General features: G+C 26.9%; 1 protein-coding gene across 1 annotated transcript; it reads right to left on the bottom strand.

Annotated features, from left to right (window-relative positions):
- Nucleotides 1–62: 62 nt before the first annotated feature.
- LOC108557360 (tryptase alpha/beta-1-like) lies at nucleotides 63–13,507 on the bottom strand. Its single transcript, XM_017913845.1, has 6 exons — nucleotides 13,429–13,507; nucleotides 4,354–4,454; nucleotides 895–1,001; nucleotides 616–761; nucleotides 279–559; nucleotides 63–221 (listed from the first exon to the last, which is right to left on the bottom strand). Exons 1-6 carry the CDS (start codon nucleotides 13,505–13,507, stop codon nucleotides 63–65), a joined length of 873 nt encoding a protein of 290 aa, XP_017769334.1.
- Nucleotides 13,508–16,125: the final 2,618 nt, after the last annotated feature.

Below are 16,125 nucleotides of genomic sequence, written 5' to 3'. Positions count from 1 at the left end.
TAAATCAAACTTGAACAAACTAATAATTATTGCACTAGGTTGAGATCAGGTAGGTGGTGACGCTATTTTATTTTGGATTTGATCCACGGTAAGTAATAGGATAATCTGGTGTAGACGTCTGGGAATCCAGGTTTCGCGCAACCCGAACCGAAGGATGTGATGCCAGCAAGGAACCAACGACCATCGGTGTGTGCACATTGCAGAGGTCCTCCGGAATCCCCCTGAAAATTTCAGTAATCTATATAAGGATGTTTTAAATACTTTAGTGAATAACCAACAACGCAAGTTCCCGTCGATCCATCCAGATGACCCGCGCACAGATGTCCTGACCTGATGGCTACTGAATGCCCATACTTCTTCCTGCAAATCGCGTTATCGTGAACTGGTACTTTAGCTTCTAATAGTTGACCAGCCAATTGACCATCCTCCGCATCTCTTCCCCATCCCGTGGCTATGCACAAATCAGTCTCATTATGGGTGAACCTTTTGGTCGGTAAACATACAGCCCTTATTCTACTATTCCTCGCTACTTTGACAGGTTTCGACAGTTTCATCAACGCTGAAAAACAAACATATAAATAAGTATATCCAATAAAGTGATCTCAATATACTAACCAATATCGTGTTGAAAGTTGTGGAAACGCTCATGTATAACAATCTCCTCGATCGGGATCCTCTCTTCCGTATTCTCCTCGAGGTTCTGATCCCAATCACCAAGGACCGCAGTCCACAATGCAGCCAAAGGCAAGTTGAACAGATCGCTGAAACCAAAACAAATTAAATGAATGCAAAAAAAAAATTGACAAAATGTATTCAGGTCAAGATGTTTCGATGGGGAATTCCCTCTACTAATATTTATTCTACTAACAAATATCCTTGAGTAAATATACTCACTTGTTGATGCAGTGGGCTGCTGTTAAAAGCCATTCCGGTGAGATGAGCACGCCCCCGCACCAGTGACCTATGAACCCGAACTGCGGGTGCAACAATTGCAGCGACACCTGGAAACGTTTAACTAATATTAGTTACAAAACTCGAAGGTTAAGTGGAATGTAATGTTTTCAACCTTCATTGTTAAAAAACGCATGAAGTTACGCAAAGGTTTCCGTAATCATCGATTCTAGGAAAACAAAAAACAAAATCTGGTTTCCGATCTTAAAAATCATTGACATTGACAAATACTACTGATCGGAAACAACATCCTTGATGTGTATTACGGATTCATTACAAATTGATGAACTATTACACGTAGAAATTTGATGAGCTTTGTATTCATAGATTTGTATCGGCGTTGACCTTTCCACAATTAAGGTTGCAGTAAATTCGCATGAACAGACAATTCTCAGGGTTTGGAGTATAAAAGAAGGCAAATACAAAAAAATGGTCATTGTTATTCGCAACGTGGTTTAGACTGCGCGAATTTAGTAGCAGTCGTAAAATAAGAGAAATTTAAATGTGGAGGATTAGGCGTAGAGGTTGGATCGTAAAGGTTGCATGAGGTGAACCTGACCTCCGATAAATCAGCAAATAGATAATAAATATTTGAGTAACATTGAACGTAAATAGAACGAAGTATTAGGCGTTTTCTCTTCATTAGAATCTTTCCACTTTATTGTTTTATTTTGATTTGATAGAAAACAATAAATACATTTCATTGTAAATTAAATTATAGACAAGAACTTGACTCAATAGCGTTGACATATGTCAAATATGTTAAGCATGTGACAAACTCAGTAATGACAAACTTAATTCAACTTATGAATGAAATTGAGTAGAATAATATAAAAATAATTTCTAATAGAATAGTACACAAAATTATTGTTTTATATATAAATAATCCTTTTTCCTTCTGTTGTACAGAAGTGTGTAGTATGTATACTTAAAAACTTTTCTTTTTATTCAATAAACAATTATATTAATATTGAAGTTTTAGTATATTTTTTCCAAAATCGCGAATGGATATGCAGTAAAAATATGCATTATTATTTTAATAAATAAAAACATATAAAGCTTAAAATATTCTTTAAGCTTTAGTCAATGGGAGAACAAAAAAAATAATTACATTTATATGTATACAATTATTTGAAATTAATTGTATGTATAGAATTCAGAGAGAAGTTTTTTTGTATATGAATAATGCATCGCTGAAGTAATTTTCATTCCGAATCGTTTTCCATTTGAAATGCAAAAAGAGGCATGTAATAAAGCGTGGAATCTAATTGGAATGAAAGTGAATAATAGAAAATCACGAATTAGCCTACATGCGCTTTGTTTATGGGAAATCTGTACATCGGCATTGCATAAACGAAACGAAATGACGCGAAATCGGTTTCCCAGCCAATAATTGATATTACAAAGCGAAATTCGTTATTAAAATAGAGCGCGGTGAAAGCATCCCAAGTCTCCGACTAGCAGATTCAATTATATTAACTTGCAGATTATAATCAAATAACAACCAAAGTCAACAAATAGATAATTTAGAGTCCTTTTTTGATGTGATACAAAAATCTTTTGATTAATTTTCAAACGCCAAATCGATTAATTTATCTGAGACTAAAAATTGTCTAAATTTGTGGACTGTTGAGAGTTTTATTTGATGTGATACAAAAGGAATTGATTGAATAATGAATTGTCCTGTACCAACATATTAATTATTTGTGGACTTTTTCATTGATCTCATTAATCTCATTGATTAATTTACCTGATACCACAAATAGACAAATTGTAGACAGTTTGATTATACTTTTATGTGATAAAAAATGATCTATCAATTGATTAATTCACCTGAGTCCTTTTTGTAACCTCATCTATTGATTAATTTACTTGTGATTAAAAAGTAGACAATTTATTTGAGAGGATCTTATCAATTGAAGAATTTACATATGCTCACAAATAGACAAATTATTTGAGTCCTTTTTGATGTGATACAAAAGGATTTGACCAAGTGATAAATTTCCAAATGCACTAAAATAGACAGTTTTTAGACTTTTGTAGTAAGTTGATGTGATCCTTAACGATGGATTAATTCACTTGTAACTAGAAATAGACATCGATTGATTAATTTGCCTGCGTATACAAAAAGACAATTTACAGACATTTTTAATCCTTTTTAAAAGGATCTCATCAATTGATAAATTTTCATATGCTCACAAATAGACAATTTATTTGAGACCTCTTTAATTTGAGCCAAACGATCGACAGTTTCTAGTAATTTTTGATGTAATGCAAAAGGATTTCATCGATGGATTACTGGAAATAGACAATTTGTATAACAGTCCTTTCTGAAGTGATTAAAGGATCTCATTGATTGATTAATATGCCTACGTATACAAAGAGACAGTTTATAGACTTATCTTTGGATTACTTGCACTCATAAATAGACATTCTATAAACTTTGATAATCCTTTTTAAGTGAATCTCATCAATTGATGAATCAAAAGAATACATGAAAATAGACAATTTGTAGACTTTTTGTTGACATAACATAAAAGGATCTCAAATAGGTAGTTTGTAGACTTTTGTAGTAATTTTTGATGTAATACAAAAGGGTTTTGTCGATGGATTAATATACTTGTGACTAGAAATAGACAATTTTTATAACAGTCCTTATTGATTTGATTAAAGAATCTCATCGATTGACTAAAATGCCTACGTATACAACGAGACAGTTTATAGACTTATCTTTGGATTACTTTACTTGCACTCATAAATAGACAATCTATAAACTTTTATAATCCTTTTTAAGTGAATCTCATCAATCGATGAAACAAAAGGATGCACGAAAATAGACAATTTGTAGACTTTTGTAGTAAGTTTTGACAAGATATAAAAGAATCTCAAAGATGGATGAATGTGACTAGAAATAGAAATGTGATAATACAAAGAGTCAATTTATAGAATTTGAATCCTTTTTAAAGTGTATAACATCAATTGATGAATTTTTATATGCTCGCAAATAGAAAATATATTTGAGTCATTTTTGATGTGATACAAAATGATCTCTACATTCACAAATGCACGAAAATAGAATATTTGTTTAATTATTGATTTGATTAATTTGCCTGCGTATACAAAAAGTTAATTTATTGGATTTCTTTTTATTACTTTACTTTCGCCCAGCAATAGTCAATTTATAGACTTTTTGAATACTAATTTATATGATACGAAAGGATATCTTTGGATTATTTTACTTGCGACCACAAATAAACAATTTATAGTCATTTTGTTGTAATACCAAAGGATCTCATCTCTATAGTTATAACACACAAGGATTGATTGATTAAGTTAACTGTGCTTACAAATAGACAATTTACTGACATAAGACAAAAGGATCTAATCGATAGATTAATTTACCTGCCACGGCCATGCACCGCGTGCACTCTGTTTGCCGTTGATTATCCTTCCTAAGGATCCTGCCCGAGGCTGTCGCGATCTTCTCATACTGGTCCCACATTCTGAAACAGCAACATAAATGAAGTAGTTAACAATCTTTGTTATTTGATATAACGGTGACGCCTCTCCAATTAACATAGATGGCATTTGCAATCTTGGTTTTCTTGGATCGGCCAGAAGCGATTCGGCTGGACGGCAAATTGCACGTTCTCGGATAGAAATCCGAGCTCCGGCAAATTGGTTTGAATATTGAACAAAGTAGTGAAAAGGCCCCTCGAACGAATGGGAGTCATAATTAAAAGCAGGATATATTAAATTTCTCTGCTGTATTTCCATATCATTACTCTTCATTATTAATAATCTTAGCGAAAATAGAAACTGCGAGAACGCACTTGCTGCAAAATTGCTCCCGATAAATTAATCCACATCCTATGGAAACATGCTCATCTGCAATGTGCAAACAATCAATAAATAACACACAAATTTACTTCCAAATACAATAAATTCCCAATATTTTATTACTAATTATTATTTTCTTCTTAGACCAACAGGTACTTAACAAATTTTTATTTTAAATTTTATTAATAAAAAAATTATTGAAGTAAATATACAAAAAAACTATTTAAAAGTTAAGCAACACACATTTTCGGATGGGCTGGACATCATTTATTTTGTGACAAAATCTGTAAAAATTCTCCAATAAAATAACAAAAATTAATTACTGATTATTTACTATAATACATTTTATTTTTCTGCAATTAAATTTGATTTAATTTATTGATTAAGTGATATTTAAAAGATCAAATCTATACACCTTTTCTTCTAATTTTAATACATTTCTAATAATTCAATATTTATTAAGATTAAATACTTCATTATTAATTTTTAATAAAGAAAAAATATTTTTTTGTAACAAATATATTTAATGAAAAAAGTATTGTATAAAAAATGGAGTTGGCTGAAGATTTAATAAAAAAAATAGAAAACGTAATTTGTGTTCACTTTCGAATGAATTATTGTCTTTAACCCACATACAAACAAAGAGGAAACAATGTAAAATTAAGCTCAGGAAATGTTGTTAGGTATTATGTGAACTCGAAAGTATTCCAAATAAAATAAACTGTTTTTGTTTAAAGTGAATATGAACTTAATTTTGACGTAGATTTGTAAAATAAAATTATGTGGAATAATATAAAAAATATTTATTTCAATTAAATTAATGTAGTTGGTTAATGGTACATCATAAGGATTTCCAAATGCAGAAAAATATTAGACAGAAATAAATCTATTTGTTAGTTGAACATATTTTTTTTAATAACAAACATTAAGGAAATGCATCACAATAAGGAAGAATTTGCCAAGAAATGTAGTGAAAACAACAAAAACTAGATAATATTAAATCTACCAGTTAAACGAGTTTGTAATTTGAACGTATACATATATTATTTTTAATAAAAACAACTTTAAGGAAGTTTATTAAAGTGTTGATGCAATTGATAATAATTTGCCAAAAAAGTAGTAAAGAAAAACATACAAAATTAAGTAATTTCTTTAATCGTCTAGTATAAATGCAATAAATAACAATTTGGCAAAAAAGAGCAGTAGAGAAACAAAAACTACAAGTTAAACGAGTCTGTAAGTTGAAAATACAATTTTTCAAATAAAAAACAAACTTCAAGAAGTTTATAGACACTTGATCAAAAGAACTTAACAAAGTTTCTTGGTATTAAATGGTACACAATTAAGAAAGATTTCCAAATAGAAATTGAAATAGCAGAGAACAAAACTAAAACTACACAAAAAATCGAACAAACCAATATCTTTAGGAACTAATTAGCATTATTATTATTACATGACTAAGTGAAATTACCGTCCTGTACTTTCCAATAATTGTTAATTTACTAAACACAGATTCTAATATTCTATATATTAATATTACATTTATTTCCTTTAGGTATAATATGTAATATTTAAAATCTATAATTTACTCAAAATTAATTGATTTTTTGAATCAAATAAATTAATAATTAAGATTTTTTTTCTTATGGTTTCCAATTTTATTGTCTATATGTTATAAGTCATTTTTCTGTTAAATTTTTCATTATTTTTGTGTTTGGTAGTAAAAGTCCAAAGATTCCAAGAAATAATAAATTCAAATATGATTATTTTGTTTCTTAGTATTGACATTGATTTATTATAAATTTAGTGCATATTTTCTTCATAAATTAATGAATTTATGTCTTGTACCATTAAATTAATTAAAATTATATATTTTTTCAACTAAGTTTATTTTATTCAGTATAATAAATCTTTATAAATTGAACTCTAAAAAATAACATTTTTTCTTAATGAATTAATCTTTCGATTTTAAATTGCTGCTTTCAGATTATTTCAAAAGAAATAAAAAGCTATTTTTTTTGTTTAATTATAATATAATTATAATGTTATTCAACACTAAAAGTAAATAATATGTACAAATATCATAAACATGTAAATAATAAAAGATGATCTGATCTATATTAATGTTTATATTTATTATTGCCTCTCAGTTAATTATTCTCATTAAAACAATTCGCTTGTTTTTCGATCTTCAGAATGATTTATTAACTTCAGAAAAGGTGTTTACTATGTAATAAATCTCATTAATTGGCAAAAACATAATAATATATATTGCACAAGGTTCATATTTTTTTAATGAAATAATTAAGGTTTTTTTTTATAAATAAATATAAATAAATGTTCTGTTACGTATGATTGTTACGTTTGATTAAGGACAAGAAAATGAATAGTCTATTTGCAAAACTACATTGGAAAACGTGTTTACTTTCAAACAGAATGCCATTATAAAAATGTTTCTAAAAACAACAATATTTTCATGCTCCAGAAATTTTGTATGCACATTTTCTTTCTATATATTTTGCTTTTTTTCATAATCAATAATAATATAAAATATATACAACAATATCTTCGGCATCGATCAATCCGGATTAATTACAGTCTGATTTGATCATTTTTTATACATATATTATTTTAACAGAAATTAGATTACTTATATAAAATTAAAGATATTTTAGTGTAAAACAACTAAAAATATGCAATATTCTGTAATTATTTTTTTGTATACCTATTACACCTATATTATACATATTATTTTGTATACCTATTACCTCGTTTCTTGAACGCCTCGGTTTCGAACAAATAAACATTTGAATAAGCATATACGCTACGGATTATGAAATTTTGCATTCATTCTATATCTGTTTTCGAATAATTCGGTTTTCGAACAGCCTGTAGGAACAAATTATATTCGAATAGAGAACTTCAAACAGCAGTTTAAATACTTAAAGTTATATATAAATTACGAAATTTAAACAACTTTTGGTACAGATATTCTATTATAAAGAACCTAAAAAGTCCAGTATTATGTAGTTAATAATTAAATGACAACTTTTGATAGTTTGAATAATTTATTGAGCCCCTCGGTTCCCGAACAAATAATGTTTCGCATTATGAAATTTTACATTAATTCTTATATTGACAATTATTTCAGTTTTCTAATAGCCTTTAAGAATGAACTATATTTGAAAGTTGTAGTTTAAATGTAATGAATACTTAAACTAATATATAAATTACGAAATGTGTGCATCTTTTGGGAAATATATTCTATTATAAAATAACCTTAAAAGTCCAATATTATGTACATAATAAATAAAATATATTGTTTCTTGAGCCCCTCGGTTCCCGAACAAATAACGTTTTGAATAAGCATCTAGGTTTTGCATTATGAAATTTTGCATTAATTCTTATAGTTCAGTTTTCGAACAGCCTTTAGAAACGAATTATATTCGAAAAGTGAGCTTCACATTGCAGTTTAAATGTAATGAATACTTATATAAAACAAGTAACAATGTAACTTTTGAAAAAATCTAAAAAAAAATATGTTAAATAAATTACGTGAATGACATCATTCTTATTGTATTGTTCGAAGAAGGCAATAAACTTCAAAATATTAAAGCCGACTTCATTGAATCAAGAATATGAACCTTGAACTCTCGTAATTTTTTGTTGATACAACAAACTAGAATTCATATTTTTTGTATAATTCATAAAATATATTTTCTGAGTAATCTAAGATATAAACAAATTGATATAACCAGGACATTTAGTCATACCAACTTTACAATAATACACGAAGCTTACTGGATTGAATGGAGATGTAATTATAATTATATGATAATAATATAATTAATAAATATAACTATTTTCTTTTTTGTTAACTTTTTTACATAATAAACCACAATCTTCTAAAATAAAGCAAAACTTCGCATACCTCGGGCTAAGACAAGACTTTAAAACCACATGAAAATGAACAGTGTACAAAAAAATATTTTGTGTACTATTTTTTTACAATTTATTTTTATTTTTCTCAATTTAAATTTAGTTTGTTTTGAAATTTTCATAGCCTACTGTAGAAAATCGGAACTGATCGCACTCGCACTATTCGAGCAATACCTCGATCTGTTTGTAACCGGAATAATCGAGGACTTTAAAACTTCATACAAATAAAAAGCACAAAAAGAGTCAATCTGTATAGAAAAAAAAGTTGTTTTGTTGTATAAAAAATAATTTTGTGTACTATTTTTTTTTTTTGAAAATATATAGAGCTTAATTAAAATTTAGTTTGTTTTGAAATTTTCATAGCCTACTATGGTGATTCCACATTATACGATGTATTTCTGTACAGATTTATTATAATAGGATAAAATTCAAATTGTACGTTTGTTAACTATATTTGGTTTTATTTCTAATAACTGTGGAAATCTCGTGTAACTAGTACAAGTACAAGTTCAAGTTCAAACCGCAAATATATCTAATTAAAAGAAACACATCTGACGTCAGGCAATAATCTACTAACACCTAATATTTAGCACAGCTCAAGGATAAATTTTAATCTTCAAAAACAAACGTGTTTTACTAACTATTTTCCCTAAATAATACATTTAAAAAATGTCATTAAAAGATGCTTTTTGGGAAATCACCTACGCTAACCTTATAGATGATTTATATTAAGGTTACTATTGGAATATTTACAAAGTTCGGTATATTTTTAATTTGTATTTTTAAAACTTGTCTTTCCAAATTGGAATCGGATATCGGTCAATGTAATGGCTGTTATTGATGCTTTATTGCCAGAATTGTTGCACGCACGAGAATAAATCATAAATGGAATTTTATACCTGCAAAGTGAGGACCGTTCATGAACGTGTGTGACCTTAAAAAGAGTGTATATTATTTATATAAACATTTGGTTACTTTCATTTTCAATTTGTTTTTTTTCTGCAGTTTCTTTTTAAGTAATATAAATAACTTCTTATTTATTTAAATTTCTCTGAAGATTAACATGTTGTGATTTATGATATATTTTATGAAAGAAAAAACTACTAGAGAAATTTAGTTTTCTGGTTAATAATATGTTAAAAATTCATTTAATCAATTATTTAATCAAATTTTATGGATAAGTTAATTAAAATTTACTGTTCTTATTATTTTATATTAAAATTCAAGTAGATAAATCAATATTCAGAAAGAGGGAAAATTATTTATGTAATCAAATAACACGCTAATTGAGTTACACGGAGACTCGAATAACACGGTAAATAGTATCGAAAATTTTCGTATAATACGTTTCTTTAATGTATATTTTTCACAATTTTTAATAGCATTACTTTCCACTGTTAAGGAAAATCTTTAACAGTTCAGCACATCTTTTCAAATAAAACTCTCCAACACAAAGAATGAATGCGGGGGTATCGAATAACACGGTTTTCTCTAAGATGGGACCAATGAACCGTGTTATTCAAAGGTTAAACTGAAATGTAACAACAAAGGTTAGTTTTTCATGAAATCGGGTTATTCTAGTGGGGTATAAACTTAAAAATAATGTAATTTAACAAAAATAGCAAAAAAACAACAACTCAAAATTAAATTAGAAAAAAAACTGAAAAAGTTTATGAAAAAAAAATCAAAATTCAATGCAAATTTTTATTATTAAAATTTGAATTTAGCAATGTTAATTAAATTAGTTGTACTCATATAGTCTTGTTTCAAACAGTCTGAAATCACAACATAAAAATTAATTCTAAGAAAATAGTACACAAAACTATGATATTATATACAAATCAAAATACTCGATTAGTGCGGTTTCAAACAGTCCGGGATATTGGTCAAACTGATTACCAGCACTATGCGAAATATTGAATTATATTCTTTTCTTGCAGTGAAACATATTAGAATTGGGTTCATTTATTAATTAAAAATGAATTTACTGAATAATAATTTATTGAATAATATAAAAAAATAATCCATATTTTTTGTTGGAAAATTTCTATTGAGTTATTTTTCTTTCATTGTTAATATGTAATTACTTATTACCAGATTGTAAATAAAAATAATATATAAAAAAAGTACATAAAAAACTAAAAATTGTAAATTTTACTGTTTTTATGTTTTATAATACTAACATAAAATAACATCGACGTTTTGTAACGGAAAAGTGAAATTAATGGTTGGAATTTGTATTTTTGTTATGTTATTTTGCAATTAAACGCTTTCATTTCTGACAGCGAATAATGAAGAAAACGTAGGAATTAATCCGCTAATTGAGACGTGAGTTTCTTTAAATATATATCGTAGAATGAAGAAAAGTTATTTTTGCATCGAACCGTCTATTTAATACAATTCTCGCTTTTATATTCAAATGTATTCAATAGATATATTTTTAATTATCCCGATGTAAATGTCAGGCTTTCTTTTCATAAAAGTTTAAGATTAATAAAAATCAATTCATCAATTCAAACATTTTTACATAGAATTCACATTTATATTACGAGATTTTTTTACAACTTTTATTTTATATTAACAATCTCCACATTCCAGCAATAAGGAAATACGTTTAAAATATATATTACTTTTTAATTAAACAATTCGTATTAATTTACAATGATTTTATTTATAGTTTATAAATTATATTTTTAAGGTAATTTCTTATCGAATTATGATTTAAAAAAAATTAACTCGTGTTAATTCAAGTTTATTTAAATTGAATATTTATAATTATTCTCTTCATTAGCAAAAAACTATGAGTTTTTTCACAAAAAAATCTTGTGAATTTACCAAATCGTGTCTATCTAAGTTTTTATTCTTTTTTTTTGTTCGCTTAATGACATATGTACATTTTTGTTTTGGCAAAATGAGCGATAAGTTCTCATGTACGCCACCACATAACAACAATTCTCCCTCTGTATCGTTTCTCATAAATAAAGTTATATTAATTTCGAATAAAAAAATCTAAAATAATTTTATTTATATTTAACATCTCTTAACTTACGTAAAAATTATGCGTTTCTTTAACATTATTAGTTTTGTTATATTAAAAAATCGTAGTAAATTATAACACTTACCTTAATGTTTTTTAAGCTTCTAAACATAAAATACCCATTTGATCTAAGATTTTTTTAATTTATTACAACCTTTAATCAATTGTGAAACTAACGTTTGGTAAATGCAGACAATTATTTTTATTGGCCTGAGCATTAAAATGTGAGCTCCTAATTATACAAGAAATCGGTTATAACACTTTCATTTTATAATTGTGGATGACTTAAGCTGGTAATTGCTTTGAAAAGAGATTGCTATACACTGGATTCAATAAAATCGAATCAGGATTCAGACATGAAAGTAAATCTAGGCTTTTCAACTAATCAATAAACATACTAAAATAAAATTCACTCTAGTTTCGAAATATTTATAATTATTATATTTTTTATTATACTTATTTAATAATAATCAATCAAGAATAATAATAAAATAAATATATTTCTTTATTATTATTCTTTTGCCTATTTCAAATTACTAAACCAAATGCATTTTTATTTTACTAAAAAATAATGTTTAAAATTATTGTAAAACATCAATAATTATTTATTAACTAAAGTTATATTTTATATATTTTTTTTTAATATGAAGAATATTATGACCTTTGTACATATAACATTAATATATCATCGTTGATAATATATTTCCAAATTCAAAAAAAATTAATACAAATAATTTATGAATATAAGTTAATTATTAAAAAATACGCAGAAAATATATTTTCCCTCGTTTAATATTCAATATATTTTCATCATATTAATATAATTACAACAATACTTCATATTAGTCCGAATTCACTATAGTCCAGTTTGAAAATTTTATAGTAAACTAAATTTGAATTCAGAGAAATAAAAAAAAATGTACACAAAATTATTTTTTATACATAAATGATCTTTTGTTTCCTTTAATATAATCAATTCTGTTTATTTCTCTCGATTAATTCAGTTTAATGTGTATTAATATTGACAACAAATTAAATGAAGAAACGATATTATGAATGCTTTATAAGTAGAAGTTTACAAATTAAATTATTGTTATAATTTATAATGAAATAAAAAAAAAACATTGTATTTTTATTCTTTAATTTATAATTATTTTGTTAGTGATATATGTACATTGAATCGTTTTCGAGTAAATCAATTAAATTTAAACCCAACAACAACATTAAAATCGTGTACAGTAATGATACGTTTGTCTCGGTTTAAGTAGAAACATGAGTTAAGTGAACAGAAGTAATCAATTAAGTGCATAAACAACGTTTCGTATTCGATAAAAAGTTAGTATACACTAGGATTTAAAAAAAAAAACAATCGAAAAACAAACACGCACGAGGATGTTTCTACGTAAAAAATATAAATAAACTAAAAGAAGAAGCAAAAAGCTAATTTATTTGACATTTGATGCATTATTCGGAACGTAATTAGAAAATTAAACAAAACACGTTTTTTAATGTATTTAGAAAAAAAGAAGCTATTAGCGAAGTTGAAGGTTTTCTGCAAATGAATAATTAAATGAATTTATTTATGCTTAACAAAGTAATTTGGTTTTTCGATTAGTAATATTTTAACGGATGCAACAGTGAGTATGGTTGTGGTATGTTACCTTGAGTAGTTGACATTGACCCAGAGAAGGCGCCGAAGAGGACGAGGAGCAGCGGGAGCGCGTGGTGCTGGACGCCCATAGCACTGACATGACCAGCAACTCTCTTGGGAACTGCTAGAAGAGTAAACCCCAGTAGACCAAAAGCGCGCCGAGAGAGAGTGATAGTGGTGACTATATATATATGAAACAATGAAAGTGCTCTCTTCTATTTCTATGGTACGATTGTAAACACTAAACTGGACTGGATGCCATGCTTTTCCTCCGTTGGGGACTACCAACACTCTTTCTTTCCCATCATCACCCACCGCCAACAACCGGATGCAAGTCGCTTGCTTCACCCGCTCTTGTCACACACAGAAGATATGATAATCCCAACTGCATTTCGTATGCGTAATCCCGCATTCCATTCCATTTACCTTTGCTCACTCTGAACCATTTTCAAATAAAACTTTCCACTTTAAGTAATTTAATACCTTTCGATGACACAGTTTTATTTCTAATTTTTCATACTCGATTATTACAAAATGTATCAATAATTTTAGTTAATTCTAAAGCAATTTCACTACTATAATTATATTCTTTGATACTAGTTTTTAAAATTAATTAATAATCTTACCTAATTTAAAAGTAATATAATAATTATGAAGCCACGTTTCTACATATATTTTTAATACTCTATTATGTAAATATATTCATAAACCTAATTACTTATATTTATTTTAGTTTAATAGTTTCATTATAACAATTTTTTCATATATATATTAACAATCAACATTAGTTATGGTTAGATAAAAAATAATTAATTTATTTAGTTATACTTTATTTAATTATTTATATTTCTTTTTTTCACATTAATTATGTGACTTTTTTTTAATATTATTTTATATATACTTGTAATTATGTACTTAAAAATTCATTCACTTAAAAATAAAGAACAATAATTGTAAGGATATTTGGATTTAGGGGACATAATTTGCAGAGAAGAAATATATGCGTCTTTGAAAATACATTTAAGAGAAAACGAGAGGTATCTGTCGAGGAGAGGAACAATTTTGCTTTTAGAATATACGAAATAATTGTGAGGGTTATTTGGATGTCGAATTTTGGTGAGCATGTGAAGAACAGAAGGATACGGAGAATTAATATTATTACAAAAAAAAGCAATTTATGTTATCAATGTTTCTAAATTTAGTGTTAAAGAATTTAGTTCAAAAATCAACAGTTGATGACCAAACTTCGCATAAATTTATTTAATTGAACTCAATTATTAAAATCAACAAACTCTTCCAGTAGGTGACGGTAATTTTTGCTGGCTTTGCTTCAGATTTTCATTTATTTTGGTCTGAAGTCGATCTCTTTCTTCATAGACCAGACATACATCGTTGGCGTATATTACCTTCTATTTTAATTGCATACACATTATAGAATGTTGGTAGTAAACATCTAGAAGTGATTCCAATATTTCATATTTTACATAACATATATCATAAAAATATATCATATGAGAAATATAGAGGAGTAATTCTCTAATTATTTTTATTTTCGTTTAGGATACAATTAACTGAATTTATTAACATTTACAAATAACTCAAAAAAATTGTGGTCATTTGTCAAATCTATTAATAATTGCACTAACTTAATTGCAATAATATAAAATAATATACAGATATCTCCCGACTTACGAATTCTCGGACTTATAAATAAAATTCTAAAAGCTCTAACTTGTTACAAGGAGATATATAAATTAACCGTCCAAACAAAAATTGATCATTTCTTTAATAAAATATAATATTTTTGGAAGATGTACTATCTGTTTTGTTGCATTTGTTTCTTTTGTAGTTTTTTTTTATTAAAATAATTATGATGTCTACATTGAAAAGTAGTCAGTGAATATTTTGTTTATTTTAATCTATTTTTTCAGTAATACGGAATTTGATATATATAACAGTAAAAACAATAATAAAATGTGTTGTTCCCTTTGGAAAGGAACTAGTTCGTAAGTCGGATACCTGTACATACAATTTATTTCATTATTTAAAACACAAATTATATTTATTCATATAGAATTTAAAGTAATTTAAAAAGACTACAACAGTAATTTTGTGTTCACTTGTAATTTATTACAATTTTAAAATTACTGTTTAATATATACATATTAAGATGTCTCGCCGCTTTTACTTTTAATGTAATTAAAACATGGAAGCTTTGAATGAAACGAAAAAAGTATCAATAAAATAAAATATTTGTAATTGAAAAATAAGTGTGAACAACAATAACTCGTATAATGCGGCTTTCATCGGTGCGGATTCTTTATACTCCGGTTTGAAAATTTGAAAACTAAATTTTAATTGAATGAAATAAAAATAAAATATTTTTGACCAATAAAAATTTAATTTTATTAATTTAGTCTCTGATTAGTCTGGGTTTAAATCATTCAGAATACTGGTAGAACAGATTAAATTTAATTGACATTTCTTTTTTGGTAAACTTTTCATTGGAAGTTTTACCATTATTTTCTTCTTTTAATTTGTTGGTCGGCGATTCCACTTTTCCCTTTTTCTGTCTATCTGCTGCTATTCTTAACACTGTCATTATCCATCGACTTGGCTGAAGGTCCATATGCTGAACCTCATTCATTTGACTGTCCGTCTGTGATGAACGATGGCCCTATTGCTGCAAGCACCGAGAGGGTTCACG

Source organism: Nicrophorus vespilloides, unplaced genomic scaffold (genome assembly GCF_001412225.1).
Source record: "Nicrophorus vespilloides isolate i.1.1-1 unplaced genomic scaffold, Nicve_v1.0, whole genome shotgun sequence".
Classification (NCBI taxonomy): Eukaryota; Metazoa; Arthropoda; class Insecta; order Coleoptera; family Silphidae; genus Nicrophorus; species Nicrophorus vespilloides.
The sequence above is the reverse complement of the archived record's forward strand: the minus strand, read 5'-3'. Positions and strand labels throughout refer to the sequence as shown.

Excerpts from the sequence above, each read along its gene's own strand:
- LOC108557360 (XM_017913845.1), bottom strand. The coding sequence starts at position 13,507 with ATGGGCGTCCAGCACCACGCGCTCCCGCTGCTCCTCGTCCTCTTCGGC. Across the intron at positions 762-894 it reads GCAGCCCACTGCATCAACAA|CGATCTGTTCAACTTGCCTT; the intron begins GTGAGTATATTT and ends TTTTGGTTTCAG. Across the intron at positions 560-615 it reads CAACTTTCAACACGATATTG|CGTTGATGAAACTGTCGAAA; the intron begins GTTAGTATATTG and ends TTTGTTTTTCAG.